Source organism: Ptychodera flava, chromosome 16 (genome assembly GCF_041260155.1).
Source record: "Ptychodera flava strain L36383 chromosome 16, AS_Pfla_20210202, whole genome shotgun sequence".
In the NCBI taxonomy this organism is placed as follows: Eukaryota; Metazoa; Hemichordata; class Enteropneusta; family Ptychoderidae; genus Ptychodera; species Ptychodera flava.
This window is the reverse complement of record NC_091943.1, coordinates 31337157-31364382: the sequence shown is the minus strand read 5'-3', so window position 1 is coordinate 31364382 and position 27226 is coordinate 31337157. Positions and strand designations below refer to the sequence as shown.

The 27226-nt window shown below is 35.2% G+C and overlaps 3 protein-coding genes and 1 long non-coding RNA gene across 5 annotated transcripts in view; 2 read left to right on the top strand and 2 right to left on the bottom strand.

Annotated features, from left to right (window-relative positions):
• LOC139114559 (band 7 protein AGAP004871-like) overlaps positions 1–27226 on the top strand; it is a 110302-nt gene that overhangs the window by 15487 nt on the left and 67589 nt on the right. The gene's annotated exons all lie outside the window — the stretch shown is intronic.
• Positions 13671–18155, top strand: LOC139114558 (uncharacterized). The gene is made up of 3 exons (XR_011547892.1): positions 13671–13821; positions 14502–14740; positions 15211–18155. It is a non-coding gene; the product is annotated as an uncharacterized lncRNA (long non-coding RNA).
• On the bottom strand, positions 16654–22185 carry LOC139114557 (uncharacterized). Of its 2 annotated transcripts, none has more exons than XM_070676355.1 (7): positions 21953–22185; positions 21428–21664; positions 20573–20649; positions 19674–19778; positions 18957–19174; positions 17994–18158; positions 16654–16903 (listed from the first exon to the last, which is right to left on the bottom strand). In XM_070676355.1, the coding sequence occupies exons 1-7, from the start codon at positions 22092–22094 to the stop codon at positions 16654–16656; spliced, it is 1194 nt and encodes a 397-aa protein (XP_070532456.1). In that variant the 5' UTR covers positions 22095–22185. The 2 variants fall into 2 exon arrangements, 1 of the variants encoding a protein (XP_070532456.1); XR_011547891.1 differs by lacking the exon at positions 16654–16903 and adding an exon at positions 18564–18744 and having other exon boundaries at positions 18022–18158.
• On the bottom strand, positions 22168–25450 carry LOC139114879 (uncharacterized). Its single transcript, XM_070676811.1, has 7 exons — positions 24971–25450; positions 24016–24150; positions 23706–23798; positions 23337–23399; positions 23078–23167; positions 22481–22811; positions 22168–22233 (listed from the first exon to the last, which is right to left on the bottom strand). Exons 3-7 carry the CDS (start codon positions 23771–23773, stop codon positions 22168–22170), a joined length of 618 nt encoding a protein of 205 aa, XP_070532912.1. The 5' UTR covers positions 23774–23798; positions 24016–24150; positions 24971–25450.

Here is a 27226-nt window from a genome sequence, read left to right as displayed (position 1 = left end):
CAACATTTTACCAATTTTCATGAATTTATCTGTAATATTTTCCATGATTTTGAACTAAATGGACGTAAATTTTCATGGGCTTCACTTTTTGACCAAAATTTTGGGAAAAATCAGAAAAAAATTGTGTACATCTGAAAGAAATAGTTGATGTTATATTGTATAAAGGCAACAAAAATCAACTTTGGCACTCAAAGGGTTAAATCCACAAATCAAATTGACCAAAGTCCCACAGTTTACATGTTGTCAATTAGCTGTAATGTAATTTTATTAAAAATATAAAATGGTAAAATATCAGTAAAAACTCAACATTGAACTGACTGTTTTCAGGTTATGTAAATTTCAGCAAGTGTTACTATTGTAAAAATCGAAAAAATTAAATGTTACTGAATTACTATGCATGTACTTTTTACTCTGTGGACACAATGTAGTACAAAAATGCTTAAAAGCCAGATTTAAACAAACATATCTTCAATTCTCTAAATCCTATATTATAATGCATATTATGGTAAGCCATTTCGAAAAATCAAAAACAGCTATTCACTGTCTGGGTTTTTTTAAAATTCCTTCGTGTGTATTGCTGGTAGTAGTATAAAAGTTCCATATGTGACCACAAAGGCATCTTTCAAGCATATGTCTATTGTAAAATGAGAGTAAAAATACTTACATTGTGAATGTCTTTGCAATTTATAAGTTTAGATATTTAGCTTGAATTGTGGCATCTCTTTATACACCATAGAATGGCAGTGAGTTCAAATATGTAGAAGTGATAAATTGTCATGAGCAAAACCAGATTTTTGAATTTTTGAAATCGATATTTATGTCAACAACACCAATGCACACCAATGATTGTCACATGGCATCTAATAATAATATCACCTTTGTTAAAGTACAGACCACTACACAGGATGTGGAGTCAAAATATAGCTTGGCAGAGAGCCTGTATGGCCTAGAATGAATGAACCTGGACACGGGGCCTGAAACAAGGCTGGTGAGGTCAAATGCCGTACATGTGCAATAGAAGATGGGTTGCTAGATAATGCATAGCAAGATGACTACGTCAGCATTGCATAAGTGGCTTGAGGAGAGCTCAATAATGGGGCATAGCTCTGTAGACTTATAAACTAGATATGTGTTATCACACAAATCTTTATTTTAAAATTTTTAATATTATGAATTTATTAATTTAAACTTGCATGTGTACAACATAATATGCTCCGTATCTGCAGTAATTAGATATTAGCATAAAAAGGATAGAGTACATCTAAAATGGAAGTGAACATACTGTATTTTGAAAATTGTGGAAATCCAGTGAGTGAAACAATAGGTATAATAGTTACAAGCCGCATGAAATATTATTCGTTTTAAAATTTTACCAATTGGAAGTACAGAATAGGTATATCATCAGTGTATACATCCATGCATGCAGCTTTCACAATGATATGTACCGTATATGCATTTACAGAAACCTGATATTGTCTCCGTGAGTGTTTGATGCTGCTGGTTATATGTACAGATTTGCACAAGATCTGTTTTGTGTACGTAGCATCAGCTGCCTATAGCTGTAACAGCAAAGTTTTTCTATGTTTGTGTAATTTTGGTCAGAACAGTCCGCTTGATAAGGAGAAGCTGGCAATGATGTCTTCAAATATCAGTATTTGCTTACATTTAAAATCAAGTTGGCAGTTTGACAATATTGTAGTAAACTATTAACTTCCGTTGTATTTTCTACCAGTACATTCATAAACTCAGGTATCTGAAGTACTGGTAGGAGTTTCCATATACCACTCATTTTAATAATTACAATTTAATTGCTATTCCATACATGTTACTATTCTCAGTACAATTCGTTGAATTCAGGTTTTGCTAGAAGCTGAGAATGATTAATTTCTACTCAATTTAAATCCTCAGAGGTTGCAGATACAGTAACGAAATTCTCCTTGATTCCTTGTTTTGCTTGGTCGCTGCAAGAGACTTCCTTGCCTTGCTGTATCTGTGAAGAAAAAGTTGTACAAAAAATTATGGTGTTGACATATGGTACGACACTAGAGTTGCTCTTTACTGAGACATGAAATTTAGCAAGTACGTATGGCAAACATCATGACTTCAATGTGAAACCTCTGAGTCGAATTCCTTTTTATTACATGCCTCGTATATTGAACGTTGCGCACTCCATAGGATTCAATGATAACTCGTTGATGACGTCGCGGACCACATTCCCAAGTCATTATTTGACTGAAAATGAACCGGAACTTTTTCAAACTTGACAACTTCGAGATTTAAAAATGATAAAATTACATGTTTTACGTAGGAAATACTGTTTTTACAAAATTGTGCAAAAAAATTTGATAATCATTCTATTTTTTCAACAGATTTTGTCTAACATGGAAATAAAGCATGCAATTGTTATTTTCATGTAAACCCAAAACTTTGGAGTGAAAATTATGTAACAGAGGCATGTAATAAAAACATTATAGGCCAAACGAGGGACTATGTACCCTTGAGGCTGGAGACAAGTTGCCCTCTTACGTGGGTACGAGACCATTTGCCCTCCTTACGTTGGGTACGAGACCATTTGCCCTCTTACGTTGGGCAAATGGTTACCTACCCTAGCTCTGGCACATAGTCCCATGTTTGGGCTATAATATATAATGTTGCTGGATATGATCAACTTAATACTAAAAAAAATTGTCAGTTTATTTTGTTTTCAGTTTTGAGAAGAATGAGGGTTAAAATGGTGGTTGCACAAAATATAGTGACAGTAACCAGTATTTTAGCAAAGTGAGCATTCTCATTGCGATCATTAATTACTTCATACTGACTGCCATGTAGCATTAAAAATACAATCATGAGAATATTCCATGGAATGTTGATAAGCATATAAACTAGGAGCATAGATAGTAGAGACTGTCTGTGCTTAAAGTCAGTAAGAAGCTGCCGATTTCAGTCATCCTGATCAACTTTACCCCTATGCTATCAGGTGATGCAGTTGAGTGAATTCAAATTATTTTGCCATGATGGGGTTTGCATTGGCTGTTCAGGAGAATTAACCTCTGTAAGATGACAGTATATCTTGTCAGCATGTGAGCTGTTAGCGGCAAGTTGAGTTTATTCACTACAGTATTTAAATCCCCTTTTTTTTCAAAGGCGCCTGATTTCTATCAGTGCTTTACGGTTCGCTCTAAAATGAGAGTTGTGGGGAGCTTTGATAATGCCAGATTGATACAAGTGCATTATAGGAAATTTGTGGAAAATAACAGCCACACATCTGGGCAGGTTGTAATCTTTGAAAAATTGCCAACCTTAGCAAGCTGAAGTGCCAGTGCTGATAATTGTTCCTTAGACCTTCAATCAAGCTCAGCAAATAAAAAAATCAACAATTATTTGATCATGCCTGTCAGGCTGCAGGTATATAACTTCAAGGTTTCACCTGCCTGACCACAAAGTTACCTGCCCCAGGCAAATGGTTATTTCCCAACATTGTGGCAAATGGGACTATTGTGAAAACTGACGTACAATTGAATTCCCTTCAAAATGCATCAACTTGGATTAATAAAGATGTGGTTTTCATAGTGTTGTAAACACCTGTTACAGATCCTGTTATTGATTTCTGTAAAATCTTTTTCTGTGCCACTGTCTTGACTAAATATTGATTGATTTGCACACAATGTGTGTGTCCTTCCACTGTGAATAGCATCGTGATTTTCACATTAAAATCATGGTAGGAGCCAACTTTGCCATTTAATATTAGAATACTTCACTCTTATAGTTTTAGAGGGAAATGCAAGTTTGAAGACTGCAGTGTGACTAAAAAAAAATTCAAAAAGCACAAGATGCTTAGTATGCAAAGGTAGAATACCTAAAAGTGGTTTGTAGCATTAAAAGAAAAATAGCTAATCTACAAATCTCAAATCTAAGATTCTGTGAGTCTCAGCAATATATTTACAAATTGAAAAATTCACAAATAGAAACAATTGATAGAGAAAATATAAACATAAGCCAACAGAATAGAAAATCAAGATGGAAAGATTATGAACTTCTGTTCATAAAATCAAGAAGTGATGCTAGATGTTTCAAAAGGAGTGAGCATGTCCTGCACCATATTAGCATATTGAATGAAAACGGGTTCAATGAGTTAATTCAGATTAAATGGTATGAAGAAAAATACAGCTAATACTGATAAAACAAATGATTTCTCCGACATCAGATTTATTTGGCTCATTTTGAGATCCAAACGAAAGCTCTAGTTATTAATCCTGTGATGTGATGTTGCTGGTACGTAAACCTTATAGGTGTAAAATTGAACATTGACACCATCGAAAGTTCATGGACCAATGTCCATATATGCCACTCACATGCCATTGAAATATAAGCTTACTTACAGAATGATATGAATAATAATGATAATAAGTAATGATAAGTTATATAAACATAAATATAGATATAAGTATAAATGAATATTTCTCTGAAATTATTGACATGAGCAGAATTTACATGCACAGGAAAAATGATATGGCACTCTGTGACTTATCCCTGTGTTATGAAGCCAGAAATGCCATGCATCGTTCAGGTAATACCACGGATTGTAATGGACAAAAAGTTTTGAAAAGTTGCAGGCAATTTTTATTGTGTATAATGCCTTATTTAGAAACAGCAATACAGTCTTGATCAGTTCTAATTATCATAATGACCTTGTACAGGTACAGAATGTTAAGAATGAAATATGATAAACCGGTCTGAGGATTATCATTTAAATTTTGTCACAATGTTTTCAACTTTTTTCTGCATCATTTTACCTTGCTACTCCCCCATTTCAGTTGGGTTTAAGTTCCTTTGCATAGGTCAGTTCTGATATTCATATCTCTTTTAGTAAGTGAAATTAAGCCAGATTAATTTTCATTTTAAAAATTATTGTAATAATTATATGCATGGATAGTCATTACCTGTTTACAACCTCAAACTCTGATGACAACAGGGACCATAAACACTCAAATTTTTCGGTTTCTGTGAACTCACAAAATATTGGCAAACAATTACCCAAAGCGTTACAGATCCATGCATGACAAAGAGATCAAATAATTGTTGAAAAGCATTTGTAAATTGCATGACATGCTGAAACCTGAAACAAGATCAGATCATGGATATAAATATCCATGAAAAGAACAAAATTTAATGCATTTCATGTAGTGAGATGCTCATTACTATCGAGTGTTCAGTACCAAATATATTCTAGGAATAATCTATAATCACGCAAATGAATCTAGAAAAAGATGATCATATTCATGATTTGGTATAAATTGTGTACTACCACCATAAGGTAGAACACACTTAAGTTCAGGGACCGACATTTGGACTCTCAAACTTTTACAATTCTCTTCTGATAAATGTGGGGGTTCATTTTAAAGCTCTTGTGTAAGAAAACTTTTCACTGGCTTAGTTTTTCAAAATTAAAACATTTTTATTTTTCTCCACACATTTGAGTTTCAAATATTGGTAAATCTTGGGTTATTTGTTTCTCTAGTACCAAAATTTGCATGGTGACCCCGATTTTTATTCTCGATTTTGAAAGAGAATGGTTGAAATATTTCTTAAGGAAAATTTTAGCAAAAGTCACTTTCGAGGCGCATACTACCTTACTGTGAGCAAGAGTGTGAAACTGCAGTTAAATCAGATAATTTCAGATTGGACATGAAACCCCATTTAGCTGTGTTGAAGCCAAAGATTTTTAATTCAGTGATGTTGATGGCACAATCCATAAATAGGCGATGGGGTGAAAGGACTAGTGCATTAAAACATCCACATGTAAAATTATAAACCTAGAGAAATTTGAGCCAAGACAGACCCCATACAGTACATATATAAAGTGCACAGGTCATGATACGGAAATAATTGTGTCAAATAAGTTGGTTATTGAAACACCAACTATTTATGAGACGTAACATGACCATTTCATGGAGGCTGAGAGAATTTGACAACAGTCCTTGAATTTCAATTTGACTTGTGTTCGGTTGGGTATAGCCTAACCATGGGTGTAAATGTGTTCAGGTCTGCAGCAATAAGACAACAGAATGACTAAGATCATAAAAGACAAACACTTTCATTACACTGTGAAAGCAATTGATGTTCTCACCACAAACAAGCTTAAAACTGAAAAATGTGGGCTTTAAATGTGAATTTTTTAACCAATATGGCGTGACAGGTAGTAGTAAAATGCAGTACTACACTGTAAAGGTTCTTTGACGTCAATTGACATTTCAAAATCGTTAAATAGACAATTACGAAAGAAAAACTTTAATTACTATTATAAACAGGAGTCTGAAAATGATGTAGAGTTTATTGGCAGATGTAGATGTATTGAGTAAATACACTGAAGAGAAAAAATGTTTTTATGAGAGGAAGTGCACGAACAGTCCAAACAGATATTTAAAATTTAAATTCAAAATTTTGTTAACAGCAATAGCAGTACAGCCTGAAATGAAACAAACACAATGTCACTGTTTAAATAATCAAAATGGAATTGGTAATCTCGACAAAAAATGATGCTGTAATTAAGTTACAAGAGTTCTAGCCAGCAACAGTTGACAGGTCCTGTTTCCAGGTATGACTGGTTGCCATGGTTTTCATTTTCTGTCATCATTTACATTTTCTACATCAATGGATACCGTAATCAAAACAATTGGCTGTAACATTGCAGGCTCCCAACTACAGAATATGGAATCATCCATAATTTATTAATCCTACGCGTCATTCAATATTGATTTCTAATAACACTGCAGTGACAGACCTCAATTTTCTACAGGTTATATTATGCGAGTCGATGAAATTCTAAAGATGGCATTATAGAAACAATCTTAAGACTGAGTAGTGACATAAATGTGAAATTTCATGTTTGTGTGTAAAGACACTGCAGAAAAAATTTGATTGATTTATGAACTTGCGATAACTTTTGTTGACAAATTAAAACTTTCTGCGCTATAGCTTCTACCACAAAGTTATAAATTTTGGGATGTCAACCCAATGATTATTTTTCAGATGTAAATTACGTTTCTTGTGACGTTGCTGCAGAGTATTGCCATGAAGTAATGTGTGCAAATATTGTCATATGCAAATTGTTTTACTTCATATGGCTCACTGTACATAGATCAGTAAACTCTTGCCACAATACTCTTCCTCTCCATCCAATCTCTTATACTCATCCCAATGCAATACCGATCAAAATACACCTTAGATGTTGTAGACTTTATTCATCTGTGGCAGTTTGGTCAAATTAGGGATTAAAAATTTTTTATCATCAAGTTCATAGCACTTTTGTTTCAATTTATCACTACATGTAGTAATATCGACTCTACAAACCTTTTATCTTCACACGATACTTGTATCTAAAAATTGCATGCAGGAACTTTGCAATTGTTGTTGGCCTAAACAGTTCATGTCTAACAAAAGTAACTTTATTTTTGAGTGTGGACAAAATCGATGTGAGGAAAGCCTGCATCAACAATTTAACAGTTTCTTCTAGGTTGAGGATTGAGGAAAAAATAAGGGAATATAAAGTTTTTATGCAATTTTGAACATTTTATAGTACTCGTATAAATTCCATCATTAATAATCCAGCCAAATTGATGATGGAACTCCAAGCGGTTTTGAAACTTGCATTGAAACCTTACTGAACTCAATTTCGTTTGTCTCCTACCTTACTTTAAATTTTCAAGGCGAGCATAACTCACATAATATACAATCTATAAAAAGTACATAACATGACATACTTGTCCACTCAAAAGTTGTAAGTTTAACGTTGCTGTAAGCTCAGCTGTATTTCAAATTATATGTGCTGTATGGTTTCAACTCACTATCATTAGAATTCAAAAATACTTTTTAATACACTTACTAATGGTTTTCCTTACTTCAAAAATCATCAGATTTAATTTTGAAATGTGTACAGCCCCCAAAAATTTGCTGGTTCCAAATGTATTCTGTGAGTCTTACATTGCATTACACAGTAAACAGTAATTGATAAGACTTCATGAATTTAACTGCACAGCAGCAACTCAGACATCTAGATCTAGATGTATAAATTTAACACCCACTTCAGTATTCTCTCTTTCCATGGTCCCACTGAACTGTATCTGAATTGTATCTGACACTTTATTTTTCTTAAAGACTCTAAAAAATATTGTGCAGAACAGAAAAGTCCCATAGTAACAGAAAAGTCCCTCGATTCTCACAAAAAGAAAATATGTGGATATTGTAACATGTTTGTGAAAAAGATATATTGAAGTTTCCACAATAGGCCTAACGCGGAATTCGAAATCGACCACGGTACAAACAAAGCCATGTGCGCAAATGCGCATAGACGTACGTGTATTTCCATACGCGTTGGTACACATGTGGGTTTGTTTGTACCGGCATCACGTGATTATTTGGGCGTACTGAGTCTGTAGAACGCATCGCGTCCTTTTATTCCGGAGTAGAACCATTAATTGATTCACACTAAAAGATTATTATGGTCTATAGGTCTAAAAATAGAATGTTCTGCAAAGAAATGGAGATTACTTGATAAACATTGTATGTCAAAAACAGGTTATCGTGATCAAATTTTGAATGCAATTAGTTGGCAGGTATCGCAAGGCATGTACTGAACCATTTGTTATTTACAAAATATGCAGACAGCGGTCTGTCGTTTTGGGATAAGAATTGGTCTTTTCAGTTAGCAAAACATTTGCATTATTAATAGCTTTTGAAATTAATGTTGAGCAATGTTACTGGACAATTTGTGAAAATTACTATATGTAACATATAATTTGAAGTAAATGTGTAGTGTGAATCCTTGTGAAAATAACAGATTATATATATATATATACACATATAAAGAAACTGCACTGGATAATTGACTAAATGAATTGTTTCCATTGTGGCAGTGTTCTTGCAATGCCTTTGCAATGATCAGATATGACATTGATGTTAATAGTCCAGTATGGCAGTCATAATAAAACTGTCTGACTTGATGGACAGTTTATTGGAAATAAACCTTTCAATAATTTAAGGAACAAAGCCACACAATGGATATGATTTTTGACAATTTCCACTTGATAAAAGGTATTTCTAAGGGAATGAAATGCTTTTTGGCCGCACAAAAGACCTGTATTTTTTATTACTTTGTTTGAATATGTGTTTTGACTTTACTAACTATGTCATCCATATATTAAGTAAAATGTTGACATTTTCTAAAAAATTATCCATTAATATTACATGTAAAATTATATTTGATTGTGCTTCAAAAATGGAAATGAAACATTAAATAAATATTGAAATTTAACTGGGTTTAAAAGTGAAAAACGAAAAAATCATGTTACGGTATATTTGTAAGTCTGGATCAATACAGATATTGATTTGCTGTTATAACCATACTTCTATACCTGTCTTAACAGGAACATCAACTGTAGAGCAACGAAAATGAAAGTGCAAGACAATTTGACAAGTTTCTCCATCACATTTCATCGTAATTAATGTTTTTAACCTTTGTGTCACCTGCAGCTCATTAAACAGTAATCTGGAAATCAAATGAACATAAAAACCAACATCAGCTTGACTTTATGGTCTTAAATATTCCACTCTATTGTCAGTTGCCTACTACCCAGAATCCTCTGGTGTTCTGAAAGGTCATGTTAGGTGACCTCGTGCCAGGTAAATTGATCCAAATCTATAGTGCAGGACTAGATGATTTCAACACTGAGATAACAAAACATCAGCATGAAGTGGTTCGCCATCCTCAGGCAGCTTTGAGAGATATTTGAGTCAGTCTACTACACAGTACGGAAGTGTGAGGTTGTAGTTTTCATAGAGTGCAAATAACAAAATTCAACATCCTTCTATTACATGTAACGTCAAGTGTGTTTTTTTTCACAAGCTATTTGTTTTGCACAAAGTATTGCATAGTAAAATATATCTCCAATGTTGACACACTATATGGTCCCTGGATGAGGGTTTAATGATATGGCAAATGCAATACCGGTAATATAGGATAAAAAATGTAACATAGTATAGAGTTTTACACCTTCAAGTTTCATGGCATCAATGTTTGATAATTCAAGATCTTTAATGAAATAATTTGCTGAAATTTGTGCCCTGTACATGTGCCTGTATATATGATTTGAAATTCTTAACTACCTCAAGATAATAGTAAAACAGTTTGTCTCAGTATTTATTTATGCAATAGTATTTTCAACAAGCTTGACTACGGTGCTTATACATGTCTAGAAAAAGGCATTTAGATCTCGATAATTAGCATGCAAAGAACATTGCATCTGTGGTTTGTTCAATTAAGCCTTGTTTGCTTTTATGGCCTCTCAGTAGATGATCAAGATTCTAGTATTGTAGAGCTATAAAACATAGTATGTTGACTCAGTTGCAGAAATTTGAAATTGTGAATTTTATGGCCATATTGCTCCAATTATGACGCTGCACATCACCCATCATATTGAATGCCTTGTGTATACATGCATACAGATTGGTCATGAAGTTCACAGTGCAAAATGTCAGCTGTGATAGATGCATGTATACATACAGAATCTTAAAAACAATATTAAGACATTGCAAACTTGGCTTGGTATTAACTTTGCTTATGATAAACAATTTTTTTGCTGTAATCGCCCTACATAATTGCATTCCAGTGCATTGCAATAATAGATTCATGCTAAAAGATATGTTGTTTTTTTGCCAGGGGTTCATCCATAGTTATAGTAGTTGCTGACAAAAGAGCTAGTCTTTGTGGGAAAATGTCAATTTCTTTTGTTGACTCAAAAATTTATTCAAATGTTATGTTAGCACTGCAATAAAAATGGTTAAAAATAACACCACTGGTTTCAAGTGAAGATCTTTGGCACTGATACGGTTATTCAGCTTTTGTGGAGCAAATCTTTTCTAGCCGCTGGGGTTTCCTCGAGAACAAGTGAATTGTGAACACATCGGCAAATCAGATTATCCTTGACATGGAGATCGCGAGGTACCTGGATCACGCTAAAAATAGTGATTTAGCAGAAATGAAAAAAGTCAATGTCAAGTAAATTAGAAAATTTAGGGTTATGGCCAACGGTTGGCTCCTCATTGATTCTAAAGCTGAAATTAAAAAATCATGTTTAAAGCTCCGTTAGCTATCAATTTTGATCTATTTTTCTCATTTTTTTATTCTGTATGTATTACCTGAGTGTAATTTCTTGTTCTACTCAAAGAATAACAATGGAATGTCTGGTGTTCACTTGTCAACACAACCTATTTATAATTGTCAGTATTATTGTTGATAAATGTAGTCCGGATGAGAATTTATTTTTCAATAGCGATTTTGCAATTGTACACAAACTGTTGTATGGCAACATGGAGATTTAGCATTTTCACATTTAGTAAAATAAATAAACTAAAAATAAGAAATACCGTCAAAAGTTACAGCTTTACAGTGTATAATATGTGTCCCCAATGGCTGATCAGAACACTCATTGTATTACTGTAATCCAGACACAGACTTTTAGCAAGATGTAAAGCTATCCTTTGTCACTGTTGAAAACTCTGAGGGTGGTCACATACATGCAGGGACTTGATTATGTCACTGTGAAAGATCAATTTGATTAGTTGGTAAAGTTAAAGGGATAGTATCGGCAACTTTTGACCATTTTTTCCGCCCGACCACATATATAAAACCAAGCTACAATATATCTATCCCACCCTAATTGCCGATTGACAAGGAAAAAGTCAAAACTAACACCCGAATGTGAATAACGAACGGTAATAAAAGTGTTTGCTGGCCTGACGCGCGGCGCTAGTGTTTACAAAATGTTAGGCGATCACGTGGTATGGAACACAAGGAGTGATGATATCACTAGCCACGCGAGAGCGGGATTTTAAACGTGATCACTGTAACAATGGAGACGGAGAGCGTCGTAAGTAATGCATATTTATATCCGACTTACGCACATGTGTATCTGTTTTGATTGTGATGTGTGATGTACGTCCACTGTTCGTTTGAATCCGGAGAGATATTTGTTCAAAGTCTTTTCTTCTGTTGCTTGAGTATGAGAATGGTTTTTACGATTCAAGTGGTGATGCATTAGGTCAGAGTAAAAAAAACAAGGTAATTTAGGCCCGGTTGGCCGGACCCGGCTTCGGCAGTCGATGCATCGCGCGAGCTAGCGCCGGGGCCCGAAACCACGGTCACCGCATCAAAAAGCCCGAAACGTCGAGCATTTTCCACCAACTATTCTTTACTTTATTTATTTACCAAAGTTTAAAACTAGTGCATGCATAATTCGGTAAGTTTGGTTTGTCATTTGTCGGCGAACAAGTCAACTATTTCAAGGTAAAGGTGACGATGCGATGCTGTACTTCAAAGTTGCAACGGGATCGGGAATGGCTTGCACTATGGGCCGCTGACACTAGTTGTGTAGGTACATTTGACGTTGAACTACATGATCCGCAGGAATTATTTTTGAGCAAAATTTTGGTGGTATTTGTAGTGAGTCATTACATTTGCTAACTCTGGTTACGTTTCCTAAATACCAAACCAATAAATTCAAACGTGCCACATTGTTTCTTCTACAGCGAGCACTACAAGTACAGTATACAGTGAGCAGCGACAGTTCGCGAGCTCGGACGCGGGCCCGGGTCACCATCAATCATTGATCAATGATCGTTCAGTGTACAGCCGTCCGCGATGTGTACGGCCTGTTGCATCTGCTTATTTCCCTGAAAGTGTTTTTGCATTTTGGCTAACATTTCCATCGCTTGTATTGCCTATTTCAGTCTATTTTTAAACGCATGTTCTTTGTTTGCTTTTATGGGGGGGATTCTTATAAAAATTTACTTTCGTCGCGAGCATCACCAATATCTGAATATGACAACAAAGTCAACATACAACACGTGTAGCCTACATGCATGGTTACAGAAATAAGATTATTTTGCAAATGAAACACAACTGCAAACTATAAGTCATGTGAAGAATTTATTTACATAAGTGACCAAAATTTACCCAGTTACCCGCAACTCAATTTGGTCTCACACGTTTGTAAATTTTAGTGATTTTCGAAATGTTCAAGGGTTATGACTGTAAAGGCCAACATAAATATTTTACATCGCAGAGCCACACAGTGGTGGACATGTGAATAGGCTTCCTTAGGATCAGATATTGCCAAACTGTCAGATACATTGTTCTATTGACAGGGACACTTGGTTTTACAAAATGCATGTACAAACACAGATTTATATAACTAACAAAAGATTTATGATTAGAAAGAATTCATTTGACTTGAGATAATCCCCCCACCCGTTTTTTTTAATTTCACCTCAAACTGTTCATACATCAGGCAAAATTCTACCAACTGAAAAAAGTTTACTTTGGGCCAAGTTTTATTTATTGACAACTGACTAAATCTACAATTGTGACACATGTATTGCAATGTGTAATAAAGAGTCAGCAGTACGGCCATCCATGCATGTTTTTGATACTTAGCAAATAACTTCAATATCAATATTCACACTCAACATTAAGTTTTGATTTGATTTGAATTCACTTTCAGACATCGTCTGTATCACCTGTTTCATCTAACTCAGAAAGTACATATGAAAGTGAATCAAGAAGTAGAGGCAGAGGACGGGGCAGAGGGAGAGGGGGAGGGAGAGGGGGAGGAGAGGAGAGGAAGAGGAAGAGGGAGAGGTAGGGGTAGGGGTGGAAGTGCTAGAGGTAGAGGTGGAACCAGAGGCAGAAGACGTAATATTCAGGGGAGTACACCACAGGCAGCTGATGGCATCCAGCAGCTGGAAGAAAGGAAAACAATGCTACGTGTATGTACATAAAAATATATTTATTCAGAAATCCTGAAATAGTAAATAAAACACTGTAAACACAGGGTCTCGCAAGTAATATTTGTATAGAAGTTATGAATATGATCAATAAATGTCTTGTATTACCGGTAAGCTTGTTTTCGTTATACGAACCTTACCTGTTATTAGTGTGTGCCTATTACTTTACCCTAGCTATCTGTGTATAGTATTTCAAGAAAACAGTCTATATCTGATAATTGCCCTCCCTAATCCCCTTCATCAATTTGTTCTGCCGATCACCGACGCAGGGTGGGGGTGGGGTGTGTGGGGACTTATCGCACGAACCAAATACCTCGTTAGCAGATCATAAGGTAGTAGACGGACTAACTAGTGATAAGCCCCCCACCTCCATCCCACATCAGTGATCGGCAAACAAATTAATGAAGGGGATTAGGGAGGCAATAAACAGGTATGGACTGTTTTCTTTGATATACTATACACAGCTAGGGTAAAGTACTAGGCACACACTAGACACAGGTACAGCTTGTATAATGAAAAAAGTTTAATACAAGACATTTATTGATCATACTCATAACTTCTAGACGAATATCGCTGGCGAGACTCTGTGATGTAACATGACAGTTTTGTCGAGTACCACACAGGATAATCTTTTAAACATATTTGCACCTTTGTGATTGCAGGAACTTATTCAAGAAATGAGTACAGAAAGCAAAGACAACATTCTTTTGCAAATGGTTGATTACCATCCAGCTTTGGTGTTCAATTTAGTAAACCTACAGTCTTACAGTCAGGATACCATCCACCTGAATCATCACAACATCCAAAATGGTGTATCTGTACACATTGCAGAGAAATGCCAACTGAACTGGAACGAGTATGCTGTGATAGGCTACCAGAAATGTGTATATCTCAACTAGCAGTAAGTCACTCTTTTTTTTTCTAAATTGAGAGATTACAGGCAGATAACCTCCCCTTGTAAAATGAATGTAACTGATACATGAATGCAATATGACAATGACAACTTTTCGATATATTTGTTTGATAATTAAACAGTACCATTAGTAATGTAATTTTCACTAGACTCAGGCCCCTGCAAAGAATCATGTAAACTCAGTGGTATTTTTACATGTACTGATTATCATTGTCAGTCTTTACATTTGGAATTGCCTTTGCTAATCTGGAAACTTGATGGTAATCAATTTGTTTGCCTACTGTTGAATTCAAGTGCCAAGTTTACCTCTTCTGATTATCACACACCCCTTCCCAATTATGACATTGGTTTGGGTTTGGTGACTCAGGACTCTCTTGTAACAATTAGTCTATGGCATGACTGGGTCATCTTGAAATAATGACTACAGAAAAGAATTTAATAATGTGTAATTTTTTCAGGATTTCAGGCTCCTTGTACTGAATGAAGCTGTATTGGCAATAGCTAGAATATACAGAAGAGATGTGTTTGCGACAGATGATGGTGATGACATAAATCGTGCAAATCGCCATGCTGCATATCGGCAGTTCACCATGTGGAGACACGGATTTCTAGGTGCTGGAAATAGACGTATCATTCCCAGTTGCTGTGTTTGGTCAATCAGAGACAAGTACCCAGACTCTTTGGCAATTACACAGGGTTTATGCCCTCGAGACTTGCCTGATTGTTTTTATCAGATATCCAGGAAACTATCACACAGTAAGTGAGGCTACCCACAATTCTCCATGATCTGTACACACAGACATAAACTCACACATAACACTGAACTGAAGCAAATTTCTTCTCTACACAGAACAACTCGGTCCATATTTCAAAATTCTAGCAACATAGTTCTGATAATCATAATTTTCTGATTTCTCACTGTGAATAATGAGAAGATCAACCCCTTTTCCGCAGAGGAGATAGCAATTTTGTAATTTTGTTGACATAGATTTTTGACAGCCTTACACAATATTTTCAAGGAAACTAAGGGAATAAGTGGCATCTGTGTTGGCAAAAGAAAGGGTATTGATTTTTTTTTAATGTTTGTAACAAAGGAAATTTGCATGTCTGACAGGCGGTTTTGATGAGACCATCTTAGTTGCTGATAACTTTATCTTGACAAGTATGCAATTTTAGCACCTCCAAACATGAACTTCTTATTTAATTTACTCTTGAGTGTTAAACAAAATCAATAATTTTGGAACATAGTTTTAACAAATATCCTGAACTTAAATTGTAAGTTACAAATTGTTAAGAAACTGATAAAATTGAAAAAAGCCTTAAAGGACCGAAGTCGGCCATTTTTGATGAATTTTGTTTGATACGAGATACTATTTATATTGTTTGACATGTTGAAAGATACTGAATAAATGGGTGACCATGCATATATTTGACTCCGGTTCTAGACACGATCAATGAAACAATCACGAAAATGAGTTAATGGTCATTAATTCATTGTCGCGATGATTTCATGTGTCGTGTCTAAAACTAGGGTCGAATACATGCATGGTCACCCATTTATTCAGTATCTTTCAACATGTCAAACAATATAAATAGTATCTCGTATCAACAAAATTCATCAAAAATGGCCGACTTGTCCCTTTAAGCAAAAAAAGTGTGGGTGAACAAATCAAGGGGAATTATCGGTAGCCTGACTTACTGTGTATCATGGCATACAGCAAGTATGTACCCACACCCATTTCTTGCCAAAAAAGTTTACATGTTCCTTACCCAGGGCACTCACAGAAAGAAACACAAATTGTAAGTCAGTGTATAGTTCATCACTGTTCACTGTTTTTTACATTCTTTTCCCATTTTTCCCATAAATGTTACTGAGTTAGATTTTAGGCAGCTTGAAGCATTTATTGTCTTCTTGACCTTTTTTCCTGCACAAGGATTGCTGTTGGTGGTGGTGGCAATTCAGCAAGGTGGGCTGATAACCTACGTGGGTCTTGTGGCTCTAGTTCAACTTTTCTTTGCATTCCTTCTTTGTCTGCTAATCTTTTCTGTAGAATGGACTTCAGCAAATCTGTGATATGTGGATATGTTTTATCCACCTTCACAGGACTCGCAGTCCACCGTCCGCTCTTCTTATTGTAGCGTCTCTGAGAGCTATAATAGACATTGTGTATAAATTACTATATTTTCCATATATATTCCATATGTTTTATATTTTTCATCTGTAACATAATTACTATTTATTTTATCAGTATTTGTGTTTTGTGCAATTTATTTTATTCAAAGTCTTTCGGTATTAGCATTATGGTTTTAGATGAAACTTACAACAGTATAAGCAACAACTCAGGTATTTCATGTAGCTGTATTTGCAGACAGTAACAGGTACAGTAGTCATAACATTTGACAAAGTTTTACAGCTTATGCTTTTGATTATCATTACAATGCCTGATTGTTGCAGAAATTTTGTTCCGTTCGAGTTCAAAAATCATGTGTAAGCTATTTAGTCAATAACCATATAAAAATGATTTTTTTTCAATCCCCATCCCCAAGCCCAGTCTGATGGTAACATGCTTTCTCACTGTTGGACCAAAATTTGCGAGGCTAGTAAAGTTTTAGTAAATATATGTATTGTACTAAAATGTTCAAGGTGTCCACAGTACATGCTATCATTTTGATAGAATTGCCATCATACTGGCTTTGTTCAGCTAGGGAGCCTTGTATATAGCCCAAGGTGAACACAGTTTGTAGTTTTGAGTGGAGCTAGAATAAATGCATGCACTTATCAATACCAAGTGTGAAAATTTACAACGCTTGCTGATCATAACGATAGCAAGGACCAATCCTTGACAGTAGTAGTCAGAATCATCCCAGCATATCTACCACTAGTTCTTAGAGCAAGGTTTTAAAATGTATTTAGAAGAGAATGGGGCTGACTGTCCATAGGTTGATTAGTTTGACATACTCAACCCTGTGCTTGTTAGCTTCAATTTTTGAATAAAGCTAGAAAGTTTGGCTGATAACACAAACCTTTGAAAATTCATGGAAGATATGACTACTGTCCCATCAAATATTTAAAGTTTTTATTTACACTCTTTCATTTTTACAATCATTTTTTTGTGTTTATCCTCAAGAGACAGTTGGATTTACATTACTGTCATAATTTATTACTTGTTTACAACTACTTTAGTATTTTATTTGAAAATATGTACTTTTTGTATAATCCAATAAATTTGTCATAACTCACATTATTTCACCATTTTTGTTTCTTCTCACTTCCCTTCCATGATTAATATTATGGTCCATTGCCGCCAATAAATTCCTGACTCTGTAAATAGGAGGTGTATAGGCAAACCTCTTTGCTGCATACATCAGTATGTTCTGTTGGAAAAGTTCCAACTCTGCTGTACTTCTGAAATGAAAAGTAAGATACACATATCAGTGTGATGATAATGGTTATCGTGTTTCAAGGCCCAATCTGGACAGAAGCTTCCTCTTGCAAGGAGGATCAAACAGACATTTTCTTTCCTTTTAGTACATTGATGTGACTCCACATTTTCTGACAAACTGAACACAAATCCACCCTCTTGATAAATCTATAGAAAGAAACCTACAAATGTACCTGTACATGCATGCATACTTGCCAATTTGTATGCATGCATGTATATGTGTAGATGTAAAAAGATAAACACATGGACAACAGACCTATTTTCCATCCTATAACAACAACAGTTGCTTCTTCTACCAATCATGTTGTCACTTCACTCCTTTCATAAAATCTTTTGCATTTCCCTCAGAAAAGGACAATCACCCTCACCTGTCATGAGTATATGTATGTGCACAGTATGTCTTAGTTTATCTGTTATTGCATGGGCAAATAAACTTCATTCACCTCAGGCACATCATAAATAAGAAACTAGCTGAGAATGTCGCTATTTGACCTTGGAAGTACCTCACAGTATTGCTATGATTGTAACTGTAGCAGATCATCTTGCATTCTGTGAATCAAAATAATGCAAAGAGTTAGCCAGTCTTATTTATCTGTCACACACATTGTTTTACTGAATAGACTGCAAGATGATGTGCTACAGTTAGCACCACCATTCAGTACTTTGACATATATGACATTCCTAGCTAATTTTTGTATGTATTTTGTGCCCCCAGTGTGCACAGTTTATTTGTTGTTACCAATCATCACACATTACATTACCTGAAATTCAAAAAGTATGGAACCTTGTTGAGGAAAGCTTTATCCAGGACAATCTTTCGAAGAGCAACATGAGCGGGGTCATTCTTATTTAGCCATTCCCTTTCAGCCACAGTTTCTTCACACAATGGACCATGATCACACTTGTTCATACCCTGACCATAAGGAAGTATCCATGTATGTTCATTCACAACATGGTGAAGAGTACCACACCAAATTCCCTACAGTGAAGAGAACATGTAAAATTAATTATAAATGTAGGTCTCACACTACAGGAGGGTGTAATTTTGATCATGTTATTTCTGTGAAAACTGACAGCAGGACTTCGGTGATACCAGTCATACGTTACCATCATCAACAGATACATATGTAGCAGACAGATTGACAAATTCAAGTCATACCTTCAATACTTGGCAGATTTGAAAAAAATGACATAACATATAATGCCATCATAGTGATGTTAAAACTAAAATAAAAACCCACTTCCATGCAATGTAACCATGTAGTACTTTTGTGCTATCCATGGGCAGTAAGCTAGCTAAAAACAGGTTATGATCAAAAACAGATGAACTGATATTTTTATCCTAATTGGTACTAACCACAGCTAGCAAATTTTTCTTATTCACATTCCAATCTGTGATGTTTGGATTGGTAAAACTCAAAGAAATCACAGCATGATTAGTCATGTGAAACTGTACAATCCAAAAAAAACATTCTTACCAAGAATTCATCGTAGCTTGTCGCCTTTTTACAACAATACCAGAAGTGAGTAACAATGTGCTGGCTCCATTGCAGTAATGCTTTACATTGTTTGTCTTGACCAGCCTGAACAAAATGAGAGAATATATGGTTATACAGCAAAGTTTTGACCCTGTAGAGCTAAACCCAGATACAACCCTGTGGTACAGGTTTGTGTCAGCAAAGACGTCTTATTGCTGTGACAGGAGTTGTGTACAGGTCTGTGGCCAGTGCTGTGATCACATGGCTGTATAGAAATTTACAGTGCTGTAGACACAGTGATGTGACAGGGCCTGAAATTTCTGCCTGTCCCAGTACTGTACACACAGTGATGTGACTTCCTAACTGTATGTAACAGGGTCTGATTTTTTTTCAATGTGCTCACAATTATGCCTGTATTCAGTTCTCTCATCAAAATTTGCCCATTTTTCTGAATACACAAACCCCTGAAATCTGACAAAATTTCAGACCCTCCATCAGGCCCTGTGAATTCAACACTGACACACCAATGTTCATACAGCAGTGTTTCAGTCATGTGGTCACAGCACTAGACACTGCCAGAAATTCCATCACCGTATACATTCCTGTAATATCAGGTTTGATTCAGATCTGTCCATACACCCCTGATATCTGACCAATTTTACAGTTACTGTAACAGAGATTATTTCTCAGGGACTGTTACAGGTACTGATCAGACCCTGCTACAGACATGTACTCAACTCTGCTTGTAGTTTTTCTTGCTGTGTAGTTCTTGTTAGTGTAGTTACAATGTATGTTGTGTATTACTGTACAGTCATACAACTGATGTCAATTTAAGATTTAATTTAGTTAACTACACTTGTGTTGCAGCTGGCTCATTTATGTTATTTGGAGAGCCTTACCTTCATAATTTTCTTTCCTAGATTCTTGGCTACATGCCAGATATCATAGGAGTGTTTGATGCCTGGGTAAGTCCTCTCTGTATGGGAAGGGAAATGAGAAAATTATTTTGTTTTCCAAATAATACCTTGGACACCCATTAACCCTTTTCCTGCCAAGTCCATATTCCACCATCAGGTCAAGATGGTTAAAATTAATGAAACACACCATATTCCATATAGTGTATTTTAACATAGTACTGTACATTTGAAGGCTGTTGAAAACATAAATACGGTAAACTTGATTTTTTGGACTAAAGATGCTATAACATACCAAGCCAAGTGGGTGAAAATCTGTCTTGTTTGGCCTCAATACCGCTTTTTACTGACTTGGCTGATGGGGAAGTAATAGTCTAAATACTGTCTGGCAGGAAAAGGGCTAAGGATGAAGTAAAATATATACTGATAATTGAAATCTGTGTTGAATCCCATGAAATGAAGTCACAAAGTATGCCAATCTCAACTGGTGAATGTCCAATCAGTTTTGCCTATGTACTACCAATACAATGTCACATAGTTTGTTTAAATAGCATTTAATGGATATTCATGGGTCCATGAAGCATGAAAATGTGACAAAAATATTCCTTTTTTACTGTTTTACATGAATTTGTTCCAGAGCACTCTTTCATACTGTTCAACTTTTCATTCAAATAAGATAAACATCATGCTTATGCTAGCCGCGTTCCCTTCATACCCACAATCCAGGTTTAAATATGAAATATTAGTATCTTTTCCAATGGACCAGACATAAATGATGACAGACTGTCATGAATATTTATTCTACCTTTATCATGTATGTTGAAAATCTTGACCACTTACTCATAAGTGCACCAATCTGTAAATGGCAATCTGTCACTACTTCTGTAATTTCTACCTCCTTATCTTGTAACTGTGAGAGGCTGACCTGGAAACATGCCTTTTCCAAGTTTGTCGATTTCCTATCTGTCTGGCGCTTGTCCATTGTCACCAATGACAAAATATCTTTAGATTCATTTTCCATCATGGTATATGAGCAGTACTGCGCACAGAAACCAGGTGAATCCATTCTTCCATCTCCTGTCAGAATAATGTTAAATTGAGCATACTGTATGAAAAAACTTGTCGATATTTTAATTCTCCAAAGACTGTTTGTACTTCATACATGCAAATTGAAAGAACACATTATGCAAACATTGAAAAGTATGTTTATGTGACAATAGGGCTATTTGTCAAGGAACTCCATTTATAGAGTCAAACTATCTCTGCCTCTCTTCTGTCTCCATCTCTATTTGCCTGTCCCTCTTTGTCTCTTTTGTCTCTTTTCTCTGTCTCATCTGTGTGTGTGTGTTGAGAGAGATCACTCACCAAGTACTACAAGATTCTTGTCTTTATGTTTGTCAATCATGTTCTGTTGATGTTTCAACCAGTACTCATCAATACTTGGTACAAGGTAGTGTTTTTGTATTTTGTAAAATGTTGCTTTGGACACTATCTTCAAGTTCAGCATTTTAGCAAACAAATGAATTTTTCCATAGTTGTTTCCTGACAACAGTATAGCTGCTGAAGTTATCAGGTCTCCACTATGAAGACGCCTGTTCAGTAACGCTGAGAACACCATTTAAATTGGTGTGGTTGGCAGGACAAGCCTGATATACAAAAGAAATTAAAGAAAATATTTCTAAATATGTGCCACACTTATAAAACTTAGCTGCAGTCAACAACCTATACAAGCTACAAGTTTACCTTTCCAAAGTCAGAAATTGCTCTGTTATTTTTCAATACAGTATGCAGTTTATGCATTTGTGAAGTAACTGATCTCACATATCAAAATGAGTCAAAAATTTAAAAATTGTCCTCCTTGATGAAACTGAGAAAACTTGTATCAGAACATACCCATTTCAAATACAGAGCTGAACCTATCACTTCTTTAGAAACCTGGACAGCTCCTTTACAGTTGCTCACATGACAGATGCTATTAATCTTTGCATTGGCCAACACTAGAAGTTGTTGCATGTATGTCAGACATACATGGTCATTCAGAAGCCCACTGACATCTTCCTCTGTTGTGATTCTTGAAATGTTTTCAACATTTTCACCCTGTGAAGTTTCTGTTACTTGATCAACATCATCTTCATCATCATCATCATCATCATCTTCCTGTGCAGATTCTGTATTGTCATCAGAATAACTGTCCTCATCTTCTGCTAATTTCATTTGTTTTGGTCTGCAAATGTGGATAATGTTCTTTTAATAATCATCATAACATTTTCCTAGACTGCCATTTTTAACACTTATATCAGTATACTCATATTGTTCTCAACACATGTTGTTCTCACCAAACAATCTTTGACACATAATGCACTTTAAAAACATATCCTAACTGTAACAGTGGAAGTATGAGATCATGCAAGGTTTCCCGTGTCATCACAATAGGTGTGAACTCTACTGTAATGACATCTGTTGTACTGTATAAAACAATTTCAAGATTACCTGAGTGTAAAGGTAAAACTGGGTTCATACTCTTCATCGCTTTCATACTCAAAGTCTTCATCCTCTTCCATTGTAACATCTATAGTTACTCTTTACAAGGGTAAAGCAATACATCAAAGAGTCAAACATGAGGTGCAATTGAGACATAAAGATATTTGCACAATTTACATAATATGACAAAATAGTGAAATTCAAAAGTAGTACTTCATTACAACCTTTGATTTCTAAAAAAAATCTGGCAAATTCCAGTGAAACTTACTCAAATGGATCTACGAATGAAGTCAACATCTTTTTCTTGATTCCTTCTCCCTTTTCTCTTCTCCTGTTGAGGTATTTATTTGTGATATTATTATTATGATTCAAAGATAATATTGATATGTACAATGTATATGCAGTTTAATGTGTTATCCATGCTTATCTTTCCTTGTTCTTTCTGTATCAACTTTGTCAACTATTGAAATTAAATGGATAGACAGTGGTATTCCAGACATATTTCTATTCAAGGACACTTTGTAGATTTGTGTTCTTATAGATTACTATCTACTGCCAAATTATCAATAATCATCACAATTTCTTTCTTTCACAAAATCACATCAACTTATGTTTAATGATGAATTAGTTACTATACCTTTGACTGTCAGTATCAACATTTACATTAGTGCATTGATCAGAAGCAATCTCTTCAACACCTGACATTGCAGTTAGAGTTGTACTTCCATTTCTGGTCATAAAAACAACAAAATAAGATAAAATATACTTTTAAAAAGTGTAATTAAATGAATTAAATTTTTTAAGAAATGATGAAAAGTATAGAGACAACAATAAAAATCCCATGACCATTGATTTTCTTGTACACTGTAACTATTGATAACTGAATGCATAAAGTGTATTTTGCAACATGATCATATACTAGTATTTCACAATGTCTATGGTCTTACCTTCGATCAGATTCCTGTGATATTTCTGAAACCCCAGGACTGGTAGTGAGTTTCTCTACTTCAACAAGCTTACTCTGTGAGCTTGGACCTGGTGTTGAAGTCACTGGAACAGTCTTTGGTTTGGTTGTGAAATATCTAAGGTGGTACAATATAGAGTAAACAATTCAGAAAGATCTTTAATGTTTACTTCAACTTGTTAAACATAAAATAGACCATATGTACAAACTCAAAGAATCACTGTTTATCCAAGGATTAAAGACAGATAATGAATTATCTCTTTTCTCTACTGGTACTAAGGCTGTTTCCAACATTACTTAGTAACTTTTTTCTCAAAGTTGTTTTCAAAAAAGGTGTCATTTTAAATGTCGTTTCCAACATCGAACGGAGGTATAAACTCGACCTTATCCTGAAATATTTTGTTCAACATAAAAATAACACCATGCCGGTAGGTCTCAATGGACATGAGGCACACGGAGGTACTTCCTTCATGATAATGGTGTCAGGAGTGGAAAAGCAAACGAACGAGACTGTAAACAATTGTTTACAAACTTGCCAGACGAAACATTAAATGCAATTCAAATGGCCATCCTCAGTTGGTGATAAAATTGCTGCAGGTCTGGTTGCGTCAACGTTCAGCGTTCGAAATCTTAACTGCAGTATGGGTCTGTGTAAGTACAACTACAAACAAACAAAACAGAAAGTTGCAACTGAACGCGGATCACACAATGTTTACACATGCTGCATGCCGTGTACAGCGTAATGAAGTTGGCACTGATACTTGGTAGTTCTTCTAATTTCTGAAAAGAGATATCTCGTCAAAATCACGCTCCCGATGTCCGGCTGATGTTATACTGAAAGTTGAACACGATACGCGTACGAAGCACGACACACATGCATTGCACTTGCAGCCCGCAGGTTCATATGATTCAAACCATGGATGTTCAAACTAACTTACCGATCAAGTAATAAACGTGCTACTTCGGCGTGGGATGACAACTCTGCGTCTTCTTTGACCTGCTTCCAACGTTCTATTTCTTCATAAATGTTAATTTTTCCAACATTCCTCCTTATCCTACTCCGCTTTGCTGCTGACTCGCTTTTTTCGGTCGACCCACTGGTCGCTTGCGCTGTGGTGTGGACGCCATTTTAACAGAGTTGAACTGTGACATGTGCGGTACTTTTCTTGCGCATGCGTACAAAGTCGATTACGTTGCATTCAGTGTGTCAACATCGTTGAATTTCTGTCCGTTAAGAAATTCACTTCGTCAACATTCTTTATCACGAGGAATTGATACACGTTACGTACTGGGGTCACTTAGTAGGTGATTCTTCATGATTCACTGTGCTTATTCATGTGAATAGTACGCGACGTGCGACAAAAATAGTGAAAATATTCTCAAAAGTTGCCGATACTATCCCTTTAAATGAGGTCACCATGCTATCGGTGTTGAATAACAAGGCAGTGGTAATCCTGATATCACAGTAGCTGCAAGGTCCTTGACCTTTTAAATATCATGCTTCTGTACAAACATTTAGTTTGATAGTCAATCAGTGTTGTTTTTATGCAATTGGCATGTCTGAAGATTGCCCATACATGCATAGCAATCTCCCTCTGCATCTTGTAACTGGCATAGCTAGGAGATCAAAACGTAATTGCTTGAAGACATGTTGAGATATTGAGAGGTGAAGACAGCAGATACAAAGGGTAAATGTTGTATTAACCCTTTGAGTGCTGTATTTTTTCCCACCAAAATTTTAGTGCAACATTTTTACCAATTTTTATGAATTTTTCTGTAATTTTTTGATAATTTTGGACCAATTGGATATCACATTTCATTGGCTACATTTTTTAATCAAAATTTTAGCAAAACTCTGGAAAAAATTGACTGGGCTATATTTTATAAAGGTGACGAAAATTGACTGTGGCGCTCAAAGGGTTAGCAAGCAATGACTCAAATGTAATGATTGGATCTGATGCTTTCTTTGATAAGTCAGTATATGATTATTTTTTAATTAAATGCGATAGTGAGTTTAGAGTACACAGGAAATGATGAGTTAATGCATAAAATATCCTATCAGTCATTTGGTGTAATAAAAATTATGATAACTTCTTTGTTCAAATTTGTAAAATTTTGTTAATTGTCTTCCTATTTGAGACATATAACTTGAGTAAGAGATAACATGCAATTTCTTTCCTGTTGAATTTACAATCATTATTTGTAAAGTGTTGGTCAAATGGATTGATATGAACAGAGTGTCCCTTGAAGTGTAAGATGTCCCTGGGTGTGGATGTCAAAAAGGTATTAATATCTTCTGAAATTTATACACAGCGAGCTGATAGAGGTTATTAGAAAACTGTCAAACTGCCAATCATTGGGAATAGGATCTAGGATAGGGAGTTCATTTATGTATATGAGATAAAATATTGGCAGAAATATTTGACAATTATTGAACACATTTCTCAAGACATTTCTCTGATACATAATATTAAAATAGGACCAAGCCCATAACCTGCACAGAATAAGATTTTGAAGTGCTTATAAGTAAAAAGTACATGGTCAAAATGGTGGCATATTTTTTTATAAAAATTAGATTGAAGATAATTTGTGTGAAAACATTGTCTACATTGTGTATTTCATGATTTAAGTTCATGGTTTACAAATTTTTTCACAAGATTATTATAAAATTGATTTTACCCCAAGGATTCTGCACATAATATGCTATAACTCATTCAAATGCAGTAATATCGATCACAAATTGTACATGACTTGCAGGGTCTCCCAAGCTATACAGCACAATCTAGTAACATTAGCATATTACTCTGAAACAAATAGCTTCTCATAATCCAACCGTTGTATAATTATTTTTTATGGCGTGAATAAACAAAGAACTCACAGAAAAGCCAGGACTCGAAGGTAATATTTGCAATGAGGTGAAATTGAGTCTTAATTTTAGGACAAGTAATAGGAGGATTTTTGAGAAAGAGGTATTAATACTGCGCTTATGAAAACTTGAAGGGGTTATTATCGTCATGTGTATGTTACAGATTATTTTATGTAATCTGTCTGAGAAAATGGAGGCAATGTGATTAAAAGTTTATGGATATTGAAACCAGGGTTACTGTCCCCTTATAATCCAAAGCAGTTGTATGACTTCTACCCTATATGCAAGGGGTTTCTACATTAAGAATTGTTGTTTTATTTATGGAATT

Coding starts and splice junctions, on each gene's coding strand:
- LOC139114557 (XM_070676355.1), bottom strand. CDS start 22,094: ATGCTGAACTTGAAGATAGTGTCCAAAGCAACATTTTACAAAATACAA. Junction 21,665..21,952: donor CAAGAATCTTGTAGTACTTG/GTGAGTGATCTC, acceptor TTATTCTGACAG/GAGATGGAAGAATGGATTCA. Junction 18,159..18,956: donor CCATACTTTTTGAATTTCAG/GTAATGTAATGT, acceptor TTTTCATTTCAG/AAGTACAGCAGAGTTGGAAC.
- LOC139114879 (XM_070676811.1), bottom strand. CDS start 23,773: ATGTCAGGTGTTGAAGAGATTGCTTCTGATCAATGCACTAATGTAAAT. Junction 23,400..23,705: donor GTTGATACTGACAGTCAAAG/GTATAGTAACTA, acceptor ATACCTCAACAG/GAGAAGAGAAAAGGGAGAAG. Junction 23,168..23,336: donor TCATTCGTAGATCCATTTGA/GTAAGTTTCACT, acceptor ACCCTTGTAAAG/AGTAACTATAGATGTTACAA.